The sequence below is a fragment of the Ictalurus furcatus genome, chromosome 2 (genome assembly GCF_023375685.1).
Source record: "Ictalurus furcatus strain D&B chromosome 2, Billie_1.0, whole genome shotgun sequence".
In the NCBI taxonomy this organism is placed as follows: domain Eukaryota; kingdom Metazoa; phylum Chordata; class Actinopteri; order Siluriformes; family Ictaluridae; genus Ictalurus; species Ictalurus furcatus.
The window spans coordinates 29,380,323-29,402,898 of NC_071256.1; the positions used below are offsets into that span (position 1 = coordinate 29,380,323).

The 22,576-nt window shown below is 36.9% G+C and overlaps 3 protein-coding genes across 4 annotated transcripts; all 3 read left to right on the plus strand.

The window, feature by feature from the left end:
• The first annotated feature begins 1,697 nt into the window (after positions 1-1,697).
• On the plus strand, positions 1,698-4,769 carry hoxb9a (homeobox B9a). The gene is made up of 2 exons (XM_053613234.1): positions 1,698-2,319; positions 4,089-4,769. The coding sequence occupies exons 1-2, from the start codon at positions 1,806-1,808 to the stop codon at positions 4,322-4,324; spliced, it is 750 nt and encodes a 249-aa protein (XP_053469209.1). The 5' UTR covers positions 1,698-1,805; the 3' UTR covers positions 4,325-4,769.
• Positions 4,770-10,371: 5,602 nt separating this feature from the next.
• Positions 10,372-12,814, plus strand: hoxb8a (homeobox B8a). Of its 2 annotated transcripts, none has more exons than XM_053613246.1 (2): positions 10,372-10,992; positions 11,704-12,814. In XM_053613246.1, exons 1-2 carry the CDS (start codon positions 10,569-10,571, stop codon positions 12,018-12,020), a joined length of 741 nt encoding a protein of 246 aa, XP_053469221.1. In that variant the 5' UTR covers positions 10,372-10,568; the 3' UTR covers positions 12,021-12,814. The 2 variants fall into 2 exon arrangements, with proteins under 2 accessions (XP_053469221.1, XP_053469231.1); XM_053613256.1 differs by having other exon boundaries at positions 11,707-12,814.
• A 510-nt stretch (positions 12,815-13,324) lies between these two features.
• hoxb7a (homeobox B7a) lies at positions 13,325-17,896 on the plus strand. The gene is made up of 2 exons (XM_053613269.1): positions 13,325-14,583; positions 17,185-17,896. The coding sequence occupies exons 1-2, from the start codon at positions 14,172-14,174 to the stop codon at positions 17,445-17,447; spliced, it is 675 nt and encodes a 224-aa protein (XP_053469244.1). The 5' UTR covers positions 13,325-14,171; the 3' UTR covers positions 17,448-17,896.
• The last annotated feature ends 4,680 nt before the right edge of the window (positions 17,897-22,576 follow it).

The following is a 22,576-nucleotide window of genomic DNA, read 5'->3' on the forward strand; positions in this document are numbered from 1 at the left end:
ATACATTATATTACATTTATATATTGTGTATATTATAATCGACAACATTACAACGAGAATATTATTTTAGAATGTTAACTATTTGTTAACTATTGTTAGTTATTTGCTCACTCCAGAGCAGACACAATCTCTTAGTAGTAAACGTGGAAGCAATCACATTTTAAACAGAGGAAATTTTGACCTTGGCCTTTCAGTGTGCTAATAGCTGCTTAGTAAAAGAAGAATAGAACCAATGTAACCGATACATTGATGTTTCATGTAAATAAATATGATGCAAGAAAGAGGCATGATTATCGTAAGATTTGTATCCCTACATATTACTGCGCTGAAATGCAGATTGAACTCGTTTACCATCAACTTCAATTATAAAAATTAAATCATAAGCTCTAAGATGTTTCACAGATTTACGAAAAATCACTATGCTTATGTATATTTGCGCATAAAGTTTCATAAATCCGTGGTATATTGTATCTGTATATAAAATTAGCACAGCACCAAACACGAAATTCTTAAAAAAAAAAAAAAACCACACACATTATAAACAATATAAATCTATAAATAGTATAGTATACATGCTATTTATACTTTACCATTTCTAGATTATAAATAGTAAAGTATTAATTAAATTACTCCAATATGTTAAAAAAAACTATACCCCCCCTTTTTTTTTAATATTCGTCACGAAAGCAAGGTCTATAAAAGTGGACAAATACAGCGTTCACTTGCTGAAGTTATCCAATCTGGAAGCAGGCCAGGTTATAATTACACCAGTCTGCAATTAATATTTTTGTATGTTCGGAGTTGACCAAGACTGCAGAAAAGCATTTCATCTACGGTGTGATGTCACATTCATCTTTCCAGTTTTCTCTATGATTATCTTAAAATTATCTGACATGATTCTTGATGAACCAAAACGAATCTACATTCTCGGTATGTTTTCTCGAGAGAGCGGACGTGGAATGCTATGGGCTCGTTTACGATAGTCCCGACAGGCACTATATCAGGTCTATAAAAACAAAAGTACTTCATGTAGTATTTTATTGTAGTATTAAACCATCTGAAAATGTAAGTAGTTTAATAAATTAAAAAGGTTTGTAGTATACTACTAAAACACCTGTAAAAAAGCGTTAATTCCCTGTTAAAATCTATCGCAATATTCTATCTGTGCTCAATCAAATATATTCTAATGTTGAGGAGCATACAAGCGCTTTAAAATGTTTCAGAAGGTCGGTATAACATAGCAAACACTTCCTACCGGTATATGAACTTAACAGACTAGTGGATTTGTCTCCATTCGGGCTCAATTCCAGTTTCTTCATTCATATATATATATATATATATATATATATATATATATATATATATATATATATATACACACACACACACACACACACACACACAACTGTCCAATTGCTTCGCATGCATTTTTAACTGTAGTGTCAAAAGCTTCCATAATTTAAATGGATATTTCCCCGACAGGTTGTACATATCGTAGAATATATGGACACACTCCCTATTGAATATTACATACACTAGCCAGTTTATTTAGAGGGGAAAATATGAATAGTGCGAGAGGGGGAAAGCTTCCCGCAGACCTTTGCAGGATTGATTTACGCCCCATTGACTCTTTATCAGGCTCGCGAAAAAAGACTGACCAATCATTTTGCTCGAAGCACACAGCGTAGCAGCTCGACTCCACTTTGTTGTAGAGCGAGTACAGAGAGCATCTTGGATAGGGGAAAGCCCAGTTCTATGGTATATGGTTTCCCTTCAATGAACCGCACATAGTATAATGTCCGAGAATGTCCATTTCTGGACCTCTAAGCAACTACTATGTCGATTCCATCATAAGTCATGAAGGGGAAGATCCGAACGCTGCCCGATTCTCTAATGTACAGTATTCCAACACTAGGCAACCGGGAACCGGGGAACATCATGAATTCCCTTCGTGTAGCTTTCAGCCCAAGCCTCCTGTGTTTAGTTCATCATGGAGTCCTTTCAGTCCCCATACGCCCAACAGCTTACCGGCGGTCTACCATCCCTATATCCCAGCACAGCCAGTGCATTCGACGGACACACGGTACCTTCGCACGTGGCTCGACTGTACACCAAGAACCGAGCCACTGGACGGCCAGAGCCAAGTCAAGATGGAGCCACCCCTGGGACACCTCGAGGAGCCCCCGAAGATTGGAGTACAGCACGAGTATGTTTTGGAATCCTCCTCAGCTCGGGAGATAAATCCCGGCCACGGCTCTGGATTTGAAGACAGCAAGGATATTTGTGACGGTAGTGAAGACAAAGAGGGACCGGATCAAAGTAAGTTATAAAACGAGGAAGTGAACAGTCTGTAAAGCTTTTAATGCTGTCATAAAACGCTAACAAAGCAACCAAGAGGATCAGCCTATCCACCTATGTGGAGAACAGAGTTCGATATACAGTATGTTTGTATGTAACTACACGACACACAATTTTACAATCATATTTTGCTCATCACAGATGGCGTATCTTTGGTCTGATTTTCTGTTACTCGTAAACCACGTTTAAAGTGTGAGCAATGGGCAGGAATTGTGACCTTATTGTTGAAATTGTGAAAATTTTGTGTTACTAGACTCTGTGTCTGTGTATGAAAGAGAGAAAGAGAAAAATGTCATTTTTGCGTTTCAGCTGGTCCGTTTTAAACAGTTTGTTGTTAATCTATTCTATCGATTGTTGGTCAAAATGGCGAGTCGACATGAATAGGAAAACCGAGTTTTACAGAGAGATCCCATCACAATAAAACTATTTGAATGCCTATTTGATAGACAAATATTTTCAGTGCACTTACTGGAACGAACATTATTTTAAATTCGTGAAGTAGGCTCGATCAACACAAACTGCAAGAAAAAAACGCTAAGCAACTCTCCATTGTCTTGCTCTGGACGGTGTTCCAGTAAAAACTATAGAAAAAAAGCAATGACTTTTGGAATTATATGTTCCACTTTTTGCTGCCCATGGGAAAGTAAGTTATTATCCCACAAGTTTATTAAGTTACGAAAAGAGCTCACATACCCTTTTAATTGTTGTATGTTCTTCCCTGGGACATACGGTGCAAAAAGGACAAGATGAAATACGATGCAATCAAACGCAAGGAAAAGTAATAACATTGTTCCTAATATGAAAACCCATATTGCTACTAAAAATGCAACTGAACTGTAAAGAGGCATGACTATAAACGAAACAGAAAACCTCGGAGTCAGTGAGGTGTTTTGTTAATGAACATAATCACAAACATTGTGCATTTGTTCTTAAAGATTACTGGAACTGTAGCAAATGTAAGGTTGTTTTAGGCTATACATCTCGGTCTAGTTCTTTATACTATAGATAGGCTATACAAATATTGTATCAAAAATGCACAATATTCAAGACAGCTGAAAATATAAAATTGCTTGCATAGTGTGAGAAAATAGCGTTTCAAACTATGGCTGCATTCAAGAAAGCTTATTAGGAGCTACCAAACATTTAACGTTTATCGGTCGTTGCTCGTGACCCTCAGTCACTAGGCCGAAGCTATGTGTCCAGGGTTTGCTAGTTTGTCATGCAACGACATGAGGCTCTCTGATTAAAGGAGACAAATAGCACAAGGTGCTTCTCTGTCTGAGGAGACTGTGAACTATTTTAGGATCAAAGGTAGGAATGAAATTAAATTCATAAATTGTTTCATGTAGCTGCCTACAGTTAATGGACGGGATTTGTGGCATAGTTCTTCTAGAATGTATTAGAAGATGGCTGTGTTTGTTAACCAATTTTGTATGGACCCTTACTCGACGGTATGCAGTAACTTAATTTCTGTAATTTAAAAAAATGTAGCAAGACTACAAAACCGGATGTTTGTATGCCATGCTAGACTGTTACATATGTACCGAGTCTGGAGTCTTTTTACTCCAGTGTTTTGCTCTTATAGCCTGATAACCTAATAATAGTGCTGCATGTGTGTGACCTACTAAGCCAAAGTTTGAAGCCTAAGTTTTATAATTAAGCTTATGTTGACTTGCTCGCATTCCTGTCACTAGCAAACTTTTTTGACTTGACTGTATTTTCATTTGCAGACGATCCATCAGCCAATTGGTTACACGCTCGCTCGTCTCGGAAAAAGCGTTGTCCGTACACTAAGTATCAAACCCTAGAGCTCGAGAAGGAATTCCTCTTTAACATGTACCTTACCCGGGACCGGCGACACGAGGTAGCGCGCTTGCTGAACTTGACGGAGCGGCAAGTTAAAATTTGGTTCCAAAACCGAAGGATGAAAATGAAGAAAATGAATAAGGACCAGTCCAAGGAATAAATGGACAAGTGTGGGTGCCCAACCTTTACCCCTTTTATCACTATTATGCTGACCTCTGGACATTAATACAAGATGTTTGCTGCCTATGCTACACTTTTTTTTTATAATCTGGGATGCAGATCAAAACTACAAACTGAGTATTCTTTTTAGAAAGCTACTCTACAAAGGGCAAGAACAGTAGTAACCAACTATAAAACTACATGAAAAGAAAATCATGTAATATACATAAGTAGGCTATAAACCTACTCATTGTCCTATGTTTTCAATTTTCTTTCCAATTTACTTCATAAACAGAAATATAAGTACTTATATGTTTTAAATGAAAGAAATATTACTTTGTGGACATTGTGTAGACAGTGTTATTTTATTCAATGGCAATAAGTGCGGTTACAACATATTCCTATAACAAAACTGAATTTTTTTGTTGTTATTATTATTATTATTATTATTATTATTATTATTATTATTATTATTTCCTTTGTTAAGGGGAATTATTTAAATTGTGCTGTGACAAATTTTCAGATATGCGTTCCTTAATAGATAAAATTGGGGCTTTGGGGTTATCTTTTGCATTTGTTTAATTTTAATCAAAACTCTTGTTACTGGAAGAAAAATTGGGCTTTTCTCTTGAATATGTCTCCATGAATAAGTTTAAATTTATAGCGGCTTAATTCATCTTGCTTTTCTTACTAGTTTGGATTCATCTATTCAAACATCCATTGAATGATTTAAAGAGTAAACTATGTTACAGATTTTATGTACATACTACCATAATAATGTAATATTCCAACTTTTGGACATGAAGCAAAGATGTAAAGCAAGGCTTTACTAAATCAAGATATAGAAGCATTTAAACCTTAATTGGATACTATGTTACTCCGTTTTTATCTTAATTGTTGCTCCAGTTATCAAATCAAGGACGAATTAATTTATAGACTATATCTGCTGGATGTGTGTATATGTATGTAGCTAGCTTGTCAGTAACAAACAATTCGGTTTTAAACTAGCGGTGGTTGTAAAAGTTTACATGCTTTAGCGCATGCCTTGTAAAGTTTTAGTTACATTTTACTTGATTCTTAAATGAGGTAGTACAAGTCTAAGCTCTTCCTTGTGTAGTATTAGAATGATAGTTATAATTTATTCAAAATGTTATTGCTTTTTGCAGTGGAATGTTTTTTTTTTTTTTTTTTTTTTTTTTTTACATTGTATAAAAAGAGATCTTATAGCCTACTTAAATAAGCAAATTTTCTTTCTTTTTTCAGACACTGTTTACATATTGTTGTCCATAAGTCTTTGAGATTTGTGTTAACACAAAAGTATTATGTTGTAATGTATACATTTATTCAACATTGCATTGTTTTGCTTGTGAAAAAATAATTTCTTAATGGACCTTTCTTTAGTCGCGTGTGCGTCTGTCTGCAACTTCCACTGAGGTGTGGAATTTCTCTAGTTTTCCTCAAAGGGTGTCACAACCACCGACAAACTGACAGACAGACACGGACCCATATTACAAGTTTACACGGATCACTGTCTGAGTTCTTGTCATTGGTGTATAACATGTATATTTTTTAGAAAGGATAAACCAATACTCCACATTCATTATTGACATAAAACCTTCCTACTGAATAAACACAGAAAACCTACTCATTTGTGTTTTTTGTGAAACAGTATAAGTGAAATGCGTATTCCTACTGTATTTGAAGTAGTATACCGATATTCCAACTCACCAGTGGTAAAAATGGTCTAATTTTACCAGCTTATGAAGGCCAAAGCGATTTTTAGGAATTTTTCTATTCCTTTAAGTAGAAATTAAATTATTGTCCGCTGTGCACATCATTTAAAAACGTTTTTAGTATCATATTTACACTATAGTGATACTTAAGAACATAAAGTTCAGCCCTCTCAATAACTATGCCAATCTAAACCACATGTAATCCTGGATGTGGACATGACCTATTACAGAAGAAGTATGTCTCTGTTAGTAATACTGAGATACACTAAAGAGACCGAGAATCCGAGATACATTAAAGAGACCATTTGCCGATCATATAACTACTGAATGAATGCAGTGTTTGGCCTTGTCCATGTTTTAACCATATTTTCGAACATTGTTTTCGCCTCAGTACTAGATGCTAAAGGATTTTCACCATTTGTCATTTGTAGGACAGACGTGTTTTAAGTCAATATCAATTAACATTCTGAATAGATTTTGGGCATACAGTGTACATCTAAATTCGGACCATTTTTGGCAATTCCGAAATGAAACAACCTGCTAGAAAGGATCTAAACTCGCAGTTTGAAGAAGGGAATGGGAAGTGGACGTCATAAAACAGGGAAAAGAAATTTCAATTCAGTGTGCTGCAATAAAATAATATGACTGCAATAAAAGTTTATAGCGTATACAATTCTGAAGGTTAAGAACTAAATTGCTGTAAAGCAAACACTGCGCAGGAAAATGGCAAAAATGTTTCATACTCTAATAATGACTGGACATAGCAATTCGACTACGCATGGTCTTTGAAACCCCTTTCATTTATTTTATTTTTGACCCTTTTCTTGCGTTTCTCGTTTTATTGTTGGCAGCGTTTGTTGTCTAGGCTTCCAGATTCCTTGCAGAGTAGGGGGGCTGGAGCAGAGGGAGCACTTCCAGATGAGAAGCCGCAGTATAGTTCGATCAGCGACCGCCCTTTGTTCCATTTCCGAAGCGCACCACAACTGCCTTATAGTGGGGGCCATAAAAAGGCACAAAAGAATCTGGCGAGACGTCTAGGATTGCCAACCTTAATTTGTTTACAACCTTTGTGACCAAGCCCGAGTCTTCCATTTTGTGGGCTCACATCTGATTATGTTGTGGTGGGGCCTGATACAATGGATGGTTGCTAAAGTACAATTTTACTCTCTCAAAATGCATTTGCTCCAGTTCACTCTGATATCGTATGCCAGAAAAATATAGCAAAGTAGAAAAGAAGGCAGCTGAACCTGAGTTATAATTATGTGAATTTAAAATAGTATGTGCTTTAAAACAATATTCCTTCAACATGGAACAATAATTATCTTAGATTAATCTCAATTTCCTAATTCTTTATATCCTAATGATTAAATACAATGTTGTTATTTTATGTACATTATATCCTTTCTATTCATTATATTCATAATTTACAAGACAATTGCATGACAATGAAGTGCAAGTAGATTTTTTTTGCTTTAGCGCAGCCTTAGGTTAAGCGACAAGCCGAATAATGACAATATCACACCATTTTTATACCAATGTGTATGTGTATTCGGCTGAATCTATGTGTATTTCCACTGGCCGGATATATTACTTCTTTAATGCTCTTAATAAAGAATACATTTAAACATGTGATTTTCGCAGCCCACTGGTCCCGTATACCTTTTTCAGACAAAAAATAATTATGTTTAATCACACGTTTCGGTATTTATATCTTCTAAATCTATTTAATCTGTGGTTGCATGCTAGAATATTTTCTAAATATGTTTATCGACATAAATTCTGTCGTTGAGATATGTTTTGTAATGAATATATTTATTCAAAATATTATTTAAATTAATTTTACTTTTCATTCACAAAGCAAGCGTTAGAACAGGACTGAGGAAAAACAGTGTACATTCCTTATGATGGTAAATGAAAAATAATTACTCATTCTGATTACAACACTGAATTTGCACTTATGCTTTTACTCTGCTCACTTCTGGTTTATGCTAGGTGTTTATAGGACTGTTCATAGTACAATTAGGTCTAACACTTCCGTCCCAGCGAACTTCATTTCCTCTTGGCATAACGGAAAATGTCCACTTGATGGCAATGTTGCTCTACCAAAAACGTTCTTACTTTTTTCTCCGTCAAAGCCAGGACTCTAACTGACGCCACAGAAGCCAGTCTTAAAATTAGGGCCACAGCAGTGCTCTAAGCCACACAGGCGAAAACTTTAGCCACTGGTACTGAATAAAAATTATGCTATTATGCTCTGTGTATGTGTTCGTGTGTGTGTGTGTGTGTGTGTGTGTGTGTGTTTATATATATATATATATATATATGATATTAACAAGACAAGAAAAATGAATAATATACAGGTAACAAGAGCATTGCACAGTTTTATAATATTGTTTATTGATTTAATATTCAAATAATGTATTTCACACTGGACCAAAAAAAAAGATATAATCGAAATAAGCAGAACAAAATATGAATACCACTAATAATACTGCTAAAAAAAACCTTCACTCAATATATACACACACACACACACACACACACACACACACACACACACATACACATACATATATATATATATATATATATATATATATATATATATATATATATATATATATATATATATATATATATATATAATTTCATTTAAGATCCTTGCCGCTTGTCCGACGTCGCTTATGCACTTATGCTTTACAGTTGTGGTGAAATAAAATAGGATTACCGAAAGAGGCTTTTGACATACTATGCTAACCAAGTGCAACCTACAAACAATAATTGTATTTGCTATTATGTCTTAGTAAGAAGTCATTCCATGCTTATAGGGGAATATATGAATTTCTTTAATCATTTTCTTTCTTGTGTGTGTTATAATACAATACACCACGTAAATATTAAACAACACTAATCTCCGCACAAAAAATAGGCAGTAATATACTTATTTATTTAGTTATTTTTTAAAAGAGTTTTTAATACCGGTCCAATAAAAAATCGAGATGTTTCAAATTATTTCAGTAATGATATATATGGGCACCAGAATTGAATTGAAATGGCTTCATAAAATGTTCCAGTACTAAAGAGAAGTTTTAATTGTGGAACAAATCACCACATTATTTTAAAAAAGAATTAGCATTAATTTTAATTTACAAAACTCTCAAAGTCCAATGACTGTATGCAGCATTTTTCAGTATTTGTTTTTTGTTTATTTTAATAAACGCATCACATGTGTATTCGTCCATACCCTTAAGTAATCCCCACAAAACTCTCTGAGTTCAATTAAGATTGTCTAAGGCTAGAGCAGCTAGTATTACCGTATGGAAAACAATGCAAATACCATAGTAAAATACTTTTAACATTTCTACTCACTTGAAATGGAACCGTGTGAAGCATTTATAGCCTTGGTCGTGGAATCTCGTAAAAACTAACAGCTTTTTGACGCATGATGTAAACAATAAACCGGCGAGGCGTTTATTGCATTATATAGTTTGTTCAGCCATTTACAGAGACATTATTCCTGCTGTGCACTTTATTCTCGTGGTTATAGCATATTTATAAATGTATTATATATATATATATATATATATATATATATATATATATATATATATATATATATCCTAAAGATTTACAAGTTACTGCGTCATTCACTTCAGTACGAGCCCGGGCTGTCAGACAAGATGTTTTGAGGAGCTGTTTAAAATGTATTGTAGGCTACTTGTTAAAAATGATTCCAATTAAATTGCTTTTTCTCCCTTCAACTGAAAAAATCCTGATATTTTCAGAGACACTCACAATAACTCGTTAGGCATTTGGGTATTAATGATTTTAGCCCTTTACGTTATCTGTGATCAAAAAGCACCTTCCAATAGGAGTTTTTTAGTAGGCGAGTTGCGTAGAAGAGGGGTGAAAGATATGTATTTGATCTGATGCAAAACAGCAGATTTCTCATTAACTTACCCGCTTGAATATATTAATGGGCATATTCTCCCCTCCTCTGCCACCCCCCCCCCCGCCCCCCCTCACTTTTCTGCTCTCTCGCTCCCCACCGTACCCTCTCCCTTTCTCCTTTACTCTCATTTTCATTCTCTGTCTCCCTCCATACCAGAAGCGCGCGAAGCGGTGGCGTGTGGGGACGCAAGACGCCAGAATAGAATGAGGATTTGATAACAGATGCAAATTATCGTGAAAGGACGCAGCAAAATATGAAACATATAATTTACAGAGGAGTAAATGACAGAAAACTGTTTGGGAACTGGCTCCCTGCACCCGAACTGTGATGCTGGATCTTCTAAGCGTCGCGTATTCTTGGAAGCTGAATAGCCGTGGCTTTAAAGAGGCTGTTTAAAAAAGGTATACAAACACAAGTTCTCCTGTTGTTGGACGCTTATTGTGGTCTTTATTTATTTTTGCTTCAGAATAATCGGGTGTGGCTAGACTGTCCCAGGCTCACGTATTAAAACAATTCAATATAAAACAACCACTCGTCAAAAACATCGACTGCAGCAAAAAATGAGCTCCTATTTTGTCAATTCCCTCTTCTCCAAATACAAAAGTGGTGACACATTACGCCCTAATTATTACGAGTGCGGTTTTGCGCAGGACCTGGGGACTAGACCCACCGTCGTGTACGGTCCAGGCACAGGAGCAACTTTCCAGCATGCCCCACAGATTCAGGAGTTTTACCACCACGGCGCGTCCACGCTCTCGGCTGCACCTTACCAACAAAGTCCATGTGCCGTAACCTGCCATGGCGAACCTGGCAACTTCTATGGCTACGATGCTCTCCAAAGGCAAACACTCTTCAGTGCTCAGGACGCCGACTTGGTCCAGTATAGCGATTGCAAACTCGCTGCGGGAGGCATTGGCGACGAGACGGATAACACGGAGCAGAGTCCTTCTCCTACGCAGCTTTTCCCCTGGATGCGACCACAAGGTGAGTCTCTCCAGACAAACCACGCAGAGAGTTCTCTTAGCTTATGTATTTGTGCTGCCGGGAGAAGGAATAAACTTACTTACGCACTCGAAATATCTCAGGGCAATTTAGTTAGTCTGAGAGCCACATTTCCTGTGTGTGCGCGAGAGAGGGATCATTACGGGGTTTATTGTTTTATGGTGTCGAAAACTTGTGAATCACTTTACAGTTTAATGACCCTACTATGGGAAGCGGAGTAAAGGGGAGAAGCAGAGCAATAGTGAGCAAAGAGCCGAAGACGACCCATTCTTTTCCTTCTGTCCCCATGTGTGAGACTCTGGTCCGCAGCTGATCTTTCACTTCTCACCTTAGTCAAAGTTTTACTGCAGCGTTTTACGACTTCCAGTTATGCCGGGCCTTATTTCGATTCAGGGTGGTCGTTTTACACAGCTTCTGTTCTTTATGGAGCTACAAATGTGACAAGATGTAAGCTGGGTAATGGCAGCTCTAGTACAGTTATGTATGACCTTAAACATGTCATAATTTGTGATGCTTGTGCTTATGTTTTGCAATATCCTTTGAACGTTTACGGGAAGCATGATAGTACAGTTATTTTGTTCTTGTAACGGTAGAATAGGGTTAGAAATGGGTTGTTGTTCTTACTCAGTTCAAACTACATATTTACTAAACCATCTGAAATATTTCTAACGAGCTTGACCTTGTTTTTCCCAGTAGCTGCCGGACGCAGACGAGGCCGCCAGACTTACAGCCGCTACCAGACACTTGAGCTGGAGAAGGAGTTCCTCTTCAATCCGTACCTGACACGCAAACGACGCATTGAGGTGTCGCATGCCTTAGGACTTACTGAACGGCAGGTCAAGATCTGGTTTCAAAACAGACGTATGAAATGGAAAAAAGAAAACAACAAAGACAAGTTTCCCAGTAGTAAGTCTGAACAGGAGGCAATTGAAAAGGAGAAGCGGGAGAAGGAGCAGGCGGCTGGAGCACAGTCAGAAAAAGAAGACTGCGAAAAGGCGAAACAAATATAGAACGGATGTCAAGAGCAGACAGCAATCAGGAGCGCACTCACAGACACACAGACAGACACACACACAGACACACAGACACACACACACACACACACACACACACACACACACACACACAAAGGACATCGAGGGGGTGAAGACAAAACAGTTTGGAAGGTTTGTCGAATAGATTTTCAGTCTACGATTAGTAGATATAAATAGTCATATAGATGAGCGGCCACGGAGAAAAAAGAACTCTAAATCTGCGTGATCATCGAACTATGACAAAAGACATGAAGCATTTCTACCTTTTCCTAATGTTCAGAGAGTAGGCCTATTATAGTGTGTAAATTAGCCTCCTTACTTCGTGGAATAAATATTGTGAAATCTTGGTTTCTATTGTTAGATTTTTGACATTAACCTTATCTCGGCAGCTGTATAGTTCTTAAGTTAAATGGTGCACTTTTAACTCTTGTCACTTATATGTTATGATGACGTATCGACTAATGACATCCAACAACATGAAACTGCCTATTTATGCCGTAGCATATCTTTTTACACTTACTAAGTTTCTTTCAAATTCCTTCCTTTTATGGGTTAAGCATGCGCACAGTGGAAGAAATGAATGAAAAGGAAATAAAAAGGATGTAATGTGACCCATTGTTTACTGTGAGACAGATTTTTTGTACTGTATTCGTGCATTTGTTCATTGAAACTTGGCAATATGCTTTCATTGTTCTTCACTTTGTTCTATTGACTAAACCTTGAAAAAGACAAATAAAGTGGGCACAATAAAGTTTACAGGCGAGAATCGATGATGTGATCGGTGTTCTTTGCTTCATTTACTTTTAAGGTGTGAAGACAATATTAATCACTATCTCCTGCCCACTAGTCATCATATTCTCTTACTTTAACACCACTGTCATTACATATTGGGCCACAACTTACATTAACGCTTTCTGATAAATAGTTCGCTTGAGTCTCGCGTACATTTAACGTAGGCTACACAGTGCAGATCAATAACTTACTAAATTCTGCAGTTTTAAATGTATCATTGTGTCTTCGTCCACTTGGGTATTAACAACCTTTACGGTTTTTAAATCTGGTACTTGGTACTTGGTATGTACTTGGTACTTAGTTGTGTATTACTGAGTGATATGACGTGAGACACATTAATTTAAACCCTTCATAATTATTTTTAATAGACCCATATTGTAACAAGATACTTTATGGTATCAAACAGAGTGCGATTATCTGAGTACCTGATACTTTTCTCTAAGTACTAGTTGTGTTTTGCAGAAAATTGTTAATATAAACTGATTTCGGGCAGGTGAATTGTTGGTTCAGCACGGTTTTCTCAAGTACCTACACCATTTCTCTCTCTCTCTCTCTCTCTCTCTCTCTCTCTCTCTCGCTCTCGCTCACACACGCACGCACACACACACACACACACACTTGTTTCTAAGGTTTAGACAATGAAGTGATATGTGGGCTATGGAAAACGGTGCCGTGGAAATGGTTGCGGTGAATGGTCCGGCTATAGAGATGCTCTGAAGCAGAAACTTCCTTAAGTAAGGGCCTGCTGATACTCCACTATGCCTTATATGTGTTCTTAAACAGACACACCCGAGTATACACAGTTTCCACAGTCCTCATTGATGACTTTTGGGGACTAACTGGCGAATTGCAGGTGGATGTTCACAGTGACTAAAATTGGCACTGGAATAAATATTTTAAAATTATTATTTGGCTGGTGTGCTCCAAGCTACATAACATCCGTCCAAAATCTCGACGCCCAGATTCCATAATTTCAACCTCAGGCTGGGTTATCACTGAACACTGAATCCGGTGATTACAGAAATGCTCAGAAATGCAGGCTATTCAATAGTTAATCGATTTAATTTTTTTTGCTCTGCCTTACTATCGACTGTGGTAATTCTTGTCTGTAGCTAAATAATTTTGCGCAGTCTACTGTAGGTGGAGAGCCAGCGTAGGTTTTTCCCCCCACACCAGACAGAATAAGAAGACTATCGCCAATTGGAAGGCTCTCCGTCACGTGCCGACTGTCACGTGGTAATTTTCAAAGGGAGTGATTTTGGTGTAAATCTTTTCTAGACTGTAATTCTATAAAATTTTATTTACGCTTGTTAAATATACTCTAAAACGCAAATTATGAGTTCCTTGTATTGTGCTAACACATTTTGTTCTCAGTACCAAGCCACGAGTCCAATCTTTGTAAATGGAGCCTTTCCCGAGCAAACTTCTTGCGTCTTGGCGTCTAGTTTACAGCGGACCAGCGCCAATAGCACGAGCACTGCACCGTTTTTCACTCTCACTCCCTCGTCCTCAGCCCCTCTACCGGGCATGGACAATAACAATGACAGCCTTTCCACCCAGAGCCAGGGTAGGTACTCCTCAACATATAACCTGGGAGACAGCAGTTTGGATATACACTGCTCGCCCATACGGAATCACAGGCTGACCGTTATGTGTGCCGATCCTTCCAGCTGTAGCAAGACAAACCATCGTTACTGCCATCAACAAAAGGACAACCTCAGGTTATATCCGTGGATGAGAAGTACAGGTCTGTGGAAACTTCTGATTTTAAAGGACAGTGCTCATATTTATGTGAGGAGAAGGAAGGAGCGTTCAGAACTCTGTCTGGTGCTTTTTTCGAGAACTTGGATATTGTCATTGATATGCAACCTCAGTCAAAGATTAAGATCGTTTAAAACGTTAAATATATAAATGTTATGTAAGTATTTTGCAAAAACAAAGTTATAGTGGGTTTGGAGCAACGATTTATCATCGATACGAGTACACTCCGAGTTTTGATCTAACTTGTCCGTACTGTTTACATTTCCCAGTAAAACGACTCTAGAAAGAGCCAAAAATATGGATTTATGACAGTCAGAAGTTTGATTTAAGTTTGAAGTTGATTTAAATGACTGTTATGCGATATTTTATTGCAACTCTAAATTACTGTCATGTTGGTTGGCTGACAAATGTTTCCATTGACTTCGTGGTGTGGGGAGGCTTTAGTAAGTTTTAATAAAATGCAGTATTTTTAGGATTTCATAAATAGAGTCAATGCTTTCATAACTTGAAGTGGTGCGTGTATTAGGCAAGACATCGGCTTTTTATTACCAACTGTTATTTGTTTGCTCGTCTTTTTACTTGATAATCCGTTTCGCAACATCTCTTCCCATTTCTCATATCAAGACTGGGTTTAGAGTGCCTAATAGAAATTTGTTTAGTGTTTTCACGCGTTTTGTGTTTTCACGTGTTTTTGACTAAACTATTTTTATAAGAAACCAAGGCACAGCACAGCAAAGGCAACAGCACGATAATTCGTAGCAATCTCACGTGCTCGACCAGTCATATGTAAAAGTTATGTATATGTAAAACGCACTCATCTGGTTAATACTGGGCAAAAAGACAAGGTATAAATAGTTTAGAAAAATGTATATTTTGACCTTAATGGGTTCCTTGATATTTAGGAGCTATACATATTACTAAATTATTAAAACATTTCCAAAACATTCCTGACCTTTAAAATGACAAGAAAGTTAATATAGGTGCATGCCTTATTAACAGTTGAAGGTGTACTTCAAGTTCTGCAAAGGAATTTCATATCTTACGTTGCGTAGATGCCAATAATGTGAGCAACTCTTTTGCATAATAATCAAGTTTCAGTTTAAAGCACTACTTTGTTTTGCTCCATAAATCAGTCGGGTGTAACTCTTTTGGTTTGATGTTAAGTTTTTTGGTTGTAGTGATTAGATTATTCATGATAAATTAAATGTTGCTTAAACCGCACTCAGTAAACTATACAGGTACGTCTACATACCTACATATAGCTACACAGTAAGCAAAATGAAAAAAATAGGAAATGTGACACTAAATATACAACCAAAAGGACAGTTTATTGGCTGATTTTAACTCACTAAATGCATAAAATATGATGATGCGTTTAAATTATCCGTACCAGGCCAATTTCAATGTATTATTTATGTTACTATGGAAACTAATCTATGTGATCAAATACAAAGAAATTTGTGGAAAACCTACAGTGGGGCCTAGCGAGGATCTATACTGTACACGACTTACAACCCCATATTCTATATATAATCAACAAAATTCACATCGAAGACATTAGTGGTTTACTTTATTAGTCGTCAAAACACACACACACACACACACACACATCCACACACACACACACACACACATACACACACACAGAATGCGTTCTAAAACACAGCACAACGCAGCACAACACTACAAAGAAGTACAACGCACTTTTTTGTATGAAAACATGCCGGAGAGAAACACACACTAAATATAATATTTATTACGTTTAATGTAGGATATTTCGTTAATAAGAAACCCCTTATTTGCATGGGTCCTAATTTCTTTCCCCTTATCTTCTATTCCTTGTTTCTTTTTCTTTCTTTTTCTCCCTTATCGCTTATCACGTAAAAAGTGACACATCGCCAGAGACGGAAATAAATACCACACTGGCTAAGGACAGCAATAAAAAAGTTCAAAAGCACACAAACGTAAAACAGATTCCATTTGCTCAAAACGGAAACGGGAGAAAGCCGTCTGGTTCATATCGGCGGGACACAGAACCACACTGTGAAGATTACTGTTCTCGTCTCCTGCTCTTAAATATGCGTCTTACCAAAATGGATGCACGAGAACGCTCCACTGTTTCTGTCTAGAGATTAAATTGAAAATAGTTAAAATAATTTGTTGATTGGTTGTAGGCCAAAGCGTTTCTGAGTCGGGAACGTGTCATTTATTCGTCACAATTCCCCGTTCAATATTCGCTTATACATGGTATCTCATACAAAATGTATGTAGGCTAGTTCTATGCATGTACATGTATCTCACCCCCCCCCCCCCCCCCCCCACACACATACACACATACACACACTAGGCTAATGTGTAGTATGACAGAGTAACGGACACTACAGTATAAATTGTGTGTATATAGTATTAATTTCTGTACAACAACAGCAACAACAGCAACAACAACAATAATAAAATACAATAAAAATAATAATAATACCATATCTCTTTCATTTACTTTTATTTCTTTGTTATAAAAAAAAACCCCAAAACAACACAAATAAAACTTTTTTGTTATTGTACTTTCACTGATACTTCTTCTTTACAGGTGCAGAAAGAAAGCGGGGCCGCCAGACTTACACGCACTATCAGACTCTGGAGCTCGAGAAGGAATTCCACTACGACCGCTACCTGACGCGGCGACGGCGCGTGGAGATAGCCCACGCTCTTCACCTCACCGAAAGACAAATAAAAATTTGGTTCCAGAACCGCCGTATGAAGTGGAAAAAAGAGAACAAGGCAATGAGCTGTAGGTCTCCCATTGTAGGACATCCAGGAGAGGAGGAGGAAGAACAGGCAGGCAGAGAATAAGAGCAAGGAAGCCTGATACCACGCACAGCATCTTTAATCTCTTAATACATTTAATTTACAAAATGAAATTTATTTACATGTAAAAGTCCCTCTGTGTGTTACGTAGACCTATAAAAGCACTAAATAACCTATGCATTCGTTCTTTAAACATTTTGTTATATGAGAAATACTTAAACGTTGTTCTACTTAAATGCTTTCGTACTGTTTAAAATATTACTTTTGTCAGAAAGTTGTAATATTTAAATTATTTTTATAGGCCCACTTCTTGTGCTGTTGCCTGATTAGATGTATATTCGTGGGTGTGTTGTTGGCTGCCATATAAGTTTTTTTTAAAAAATTACTTTTATTAAAGATATGTACAGTGGACTGTAAGATTGATAATTTTTTATGTAACAAGAAAATGTGCCAATAAAAGTGAAAAAAGATTTTCCTTTTCAGTTTGTCACCTATTCGTTATTTTCTTCATTTTCACAAGAGCAGCACCACCACCCAAATAACAAAATAATTAGACTTTGTTTTTTTTTATTGTTTCTTGTTATAATTGTTTATTATTGACTAAATATACACACACTACATACTGACCATAAACGTCTTTATACTAGTATTTATTATTATTATTATTATTATTATTATTATTATTATTAAACATTTATTTATTTATTTATTTATTTATTTATTGACTATTACTGATTACTATGACTGCAGTCAACATAATATCTTGAAAAAATTTTATTCGTATGTGTAAGCGTTTTGCAGAATGGAGGATAAAAGGCTTAAGAATTACCGGTACGTTTGGAGATTTTTCATTTTAGTATTTTAGTAAAGAGAAGATAATACAATGCGTTTTAATTTGTGCATTCTTACCATTTGCTTTTGAATGCTTTTAAGACTTCCGTTACATCAGGTCAGGACGTGACTGGTTCCTTACTTTGAGAGACCAAAAGAGTGCAGTAACATTAGGGGTTGTAAACTAATGTGTTTAGGGCATCAATAAACAGGCCGGAAAACGCCATAAAAAGAACAAAAAGAAGTAAACGCAAAGGAAACAGGTCAATCGTTTTTGGTGTCAGTACGGCATTGGAAGTTCCTCTAATTAGTCGTTTTTCGTTGAAGATTTTACTCGTTATACAATCGAGTTCATAACGAGGGAAATGTGCCAAATTTATTGTATAAATACAATATATTGTGAATTGATGCAAAACGATCTCTATTCGTAATGACATTTGTAAGACTAATTGTTTACATCATGATTACAAAGTAAATAATCATATTTAATGTCAATATAATATTGTAAAAATAATGATATCATAATCTTATTATACTATAATATTGCAATAGCAATAGCAAAATTATGCAACCGACTTATATACGCAAATAGCCATGCACATAACATTATCTTGCAGTCTCCGTCTATATACAATTTTATATTACAGTGTTGTTTAGGTCTCGCAATGTGGCTAAAGGTGTTTAAAATTGTTTTAAACTTGCGATTGTGCTTTTGATGTATTCTGTGTTTTGTGTTCAACTATTTTGTCTACACAAATATACTTATCACACAATTCACATGTAGACATGTTATAACATGTAAACAGAAAACAGAACGCCTTTAAAAAAATAATAATAGGTACGTCAGATATCTGTTAAAAGCTTTGCATTTCAATAATGCTAGTCTTGTTTATTACTCTAAATTATTTTGATTATGTTAAAAAATGAGGATGGCCGCCAGTCCGTATCTACTCATTTTCTATAATATGCACATAATGATCAACCGATCTTGATTTTTTTTTTATGTAACAAGGGTAAAGAACTTCATTTTAATCAAACGACGATGAAAATATCTAATCACCGCCAAGCAAATATTAGATTTCCTACTCTATTTTCCAAGCTTTTGTGAAAGAAAAAGATGGCGACGGCATCTGAGGCACTGAGGAGAAATGCAATAAATTCCTTGTTGTTTTATGAAAATTTACAACTTTGTGATAGAACTTTATGAGTGCCTGGATCCTGGGATTGGCCGAGGATGGTCATGTGGATGGGTAACCGTGAACGTGAACTTTTTATGATTTCCCAAGTGGTTATATTGCAGCATTCTTTTGGCCGCTGCGCCTTATGAAGCTTCGTCACGTTCTTTAACTGTCCTCCTTCTCTCTATACTTCGGCAAAATTTGAAAATATACATACAGTTTATGCTAACTGTTCTGTCTCCTGGTAACAGAACAGGGAGACCAGCCTCTTTTGCTCGCTATGCTAATGTGGCCGACTATGATTGGGATATCCTTTACGATGAAGAGTCTGACTGAGGTCTGGAAACGCAGTAGATTCACATGTATTTTTTCATACATGGACCCGAATGCCGTTGACTAATGTGACCAAAATGGATTGACTCACTGGCGTTACTGTCAGTTTTGCACTAATGGTGGATCCGGGCAGGGCAACAGGGCTTCCCAGCTCGACCAACGGCGAAGGGTTCTCTCTACTGTCTAACGTCTTATCAGCAAAGGTAAGGTCCGCTGTTACAAATTATGCCTTTTTATTTAATGGTTAATAGGAATTCCGCTGATGCAGCTTGAGTTTACAAGAAACATTTTAAATACGAGCTATCGCTACCGCAGAGCTTGATTTTAAGCGAAGTTGTTTTTTAATGAAGCTCCACGGAATACATGCTTTTTAAGCTATTTCGGCCTTGTTTTAAGTGATATTCGATGTGTGATACAATTCTCAGACATGCTTGGTTTTAACTCGTTGATGCAGTCTTTGTAATGTGGAAAGGGAGGTCAGTGATGCTGTGAGATGTGTCTGATGGACCGGCTTGGTTGCCAATCAGAGCTGTACTTTTTTGGACCACTTATTACGTGGAATGACTTAAATCAAGGGGCACGATGCAATGCCGCATTTCTACACACTGAAGCTGCAGACAGAACATGGATGAATGAATGTAATCAAAATCCTTAAAGAGGAAACGCTAGATAACATACACACTGAATAATTAAACAACTCTGCAATTTCTTTTCCATTCTACAGTTCAATGTTCTTCGACGTAAATTTTTGCAGACCAAATATATTGACCTTAGAGATTATTTTGACGATAGTTTATTAAGAGAACTATTTAAAGACCATTTTTGTCATCTGCCATGTACGAAAACACTGCTATTCAACCACATTCTCAACTGGCCTGCGCCCTTTGTTTTCCGTTTGTTTGGGTTTCTTTCTTAACTGGCATACCTTATCGCAACAGTTTTGATCGAAATATTAAATATTGCAATAGAATACATTATCTATGATGACGTTTACATTAACGTAACTACATTCTCTTTAAATTTGTAATCTAGAAGTAATCAATCGGTAGGCCTATAGCCTATATATCAAAGGTTGCACATAATTAATCGGGCTATCAATGTTTTAGAAACATGTTTTTTGTTCGCTGTATAACGAGGCGAATTCTGTTTAAGTAATGTCTGTAGTTTGAGCTAAACAATATAAAGGGAGATGGTGCAGTGTGGCTGCCTGCTTGATGGTGAAATTAAGAAACCTTCCGCCGAATGCTGCCGTCGTGGCTGAATCTGTTTTCTGGCTATTTGGTGCCATCTAGCGTTCTATCCCGCGTAATGACATTGTGTCTGCTCACGTCACGACGTTCGCTAAGAGGACAGACGACTTGTTAATACTATCTCTCTCTCTCTTTCTCTCTCTCTCTCTCTCTGTGTGCTTGCGCGCGAGCCCGCAGGCGTGCATGTCTGTGAGAAAGAGAGAGAGAGCGAGAGAGAGAGAGAGAGAGAGAGAGAGAATTTTGTGCATTTGCCGCACTATCACTGTTTATGCATTTTCTTGAGTGTGATCTCACATGTGAGGATTTTTCTGATCGTCTAACTGTGTATGTTTGCCCCTCTCAATTTCTCTCTCGTCTACTATTTTAGTTTATTTCCTTTGAATATGAATGTTTCATATAAAGATTTTCTCTGTTGCCTTTTTTTTTATATTTCAATGCCATGCAAATAGCCAATCTTTGAAATAAAAGCAATAAATAAAACAGGACCATAGATAACAGAAAAAAAACTGAAGGGGCTGGCTGCTCAGCCCGATGGCAGTGAAACGTAAAAGAATGCAGAGGCTGTAAATTCTCGAAGCTGTTGTTGCTGCTCTTTGAAGTGTCTGCTTTCGCCACTTGCTCAGAAAAGCCAAGCCTCAGGGTTGGATATTCCTTCATATCCACTCTCCTGCCTTTTGAAACTCTTCTGCAAGTCAACGGATGACCATTCCTTAATGCATTTTGTGGTGAGTCGGCCCGTCTGAGCCACAGTGCTGCCTGAACTGGGTGCTCAATCACACACACACACACACACACGTACACACACACACACACACACACACACACACACAAACACACACACGGATATCGGTTCTGGTTATTTTCCCCTTGCAGTTTAAGCAAGCGCAAGTACTGATTCCTGTAGCCGAAAACAGAGAAAGGAGTAGCGGCATAGAGTGAGAAGGGGGAGGGGCACATGAAGAGTACATGAGTCCTACAGCAAAATCAGCGTGGTAGATATCTACATTTATGATTTGGTGGACTTGGATGGTAAACACTGCCAAACATTTAACCGTTTCCGAAGTCCAGACTTTGTTTCATGGACATCAAAAGCAGACAGTAGCATTTGCTTTATTTGTTTAGTCTCTTGTAGATTTTATTGAGCCCAGTAATAGAATAAATACAATCACAGTGCACTATTGCATACAGTAGTACATACAGTTGTGCGATGATGGGTGATTACTTCAGCATACCAAATAATGAACAGTTTGAATTCAGGGCTTCTTCTCGAGAAAGTGTAAATGATATTTCGAACAAAATGCAATGTGTATTGCAAAAATTATAAAATTAACAGGTCATGACCATGCATAGGCTTATTTTATACTATAGCAGTTCCAGACAAATACTGTGTAAGTAGGTCTATAGTTTAATGTAGCATGTGATAAGTGAATTTAAATGTGTCTGCATTATTTGATCTCAAAGAAAGTTGCTGTTTGATCCAAGGAACACTGTAAAGATAATTAACTTATGTGATGTAGAAATTCATTAGCTGGGAAGCGGACGGCAGAATTTCGGAATAGGTAACAAGGTAGAGTTATCTTTT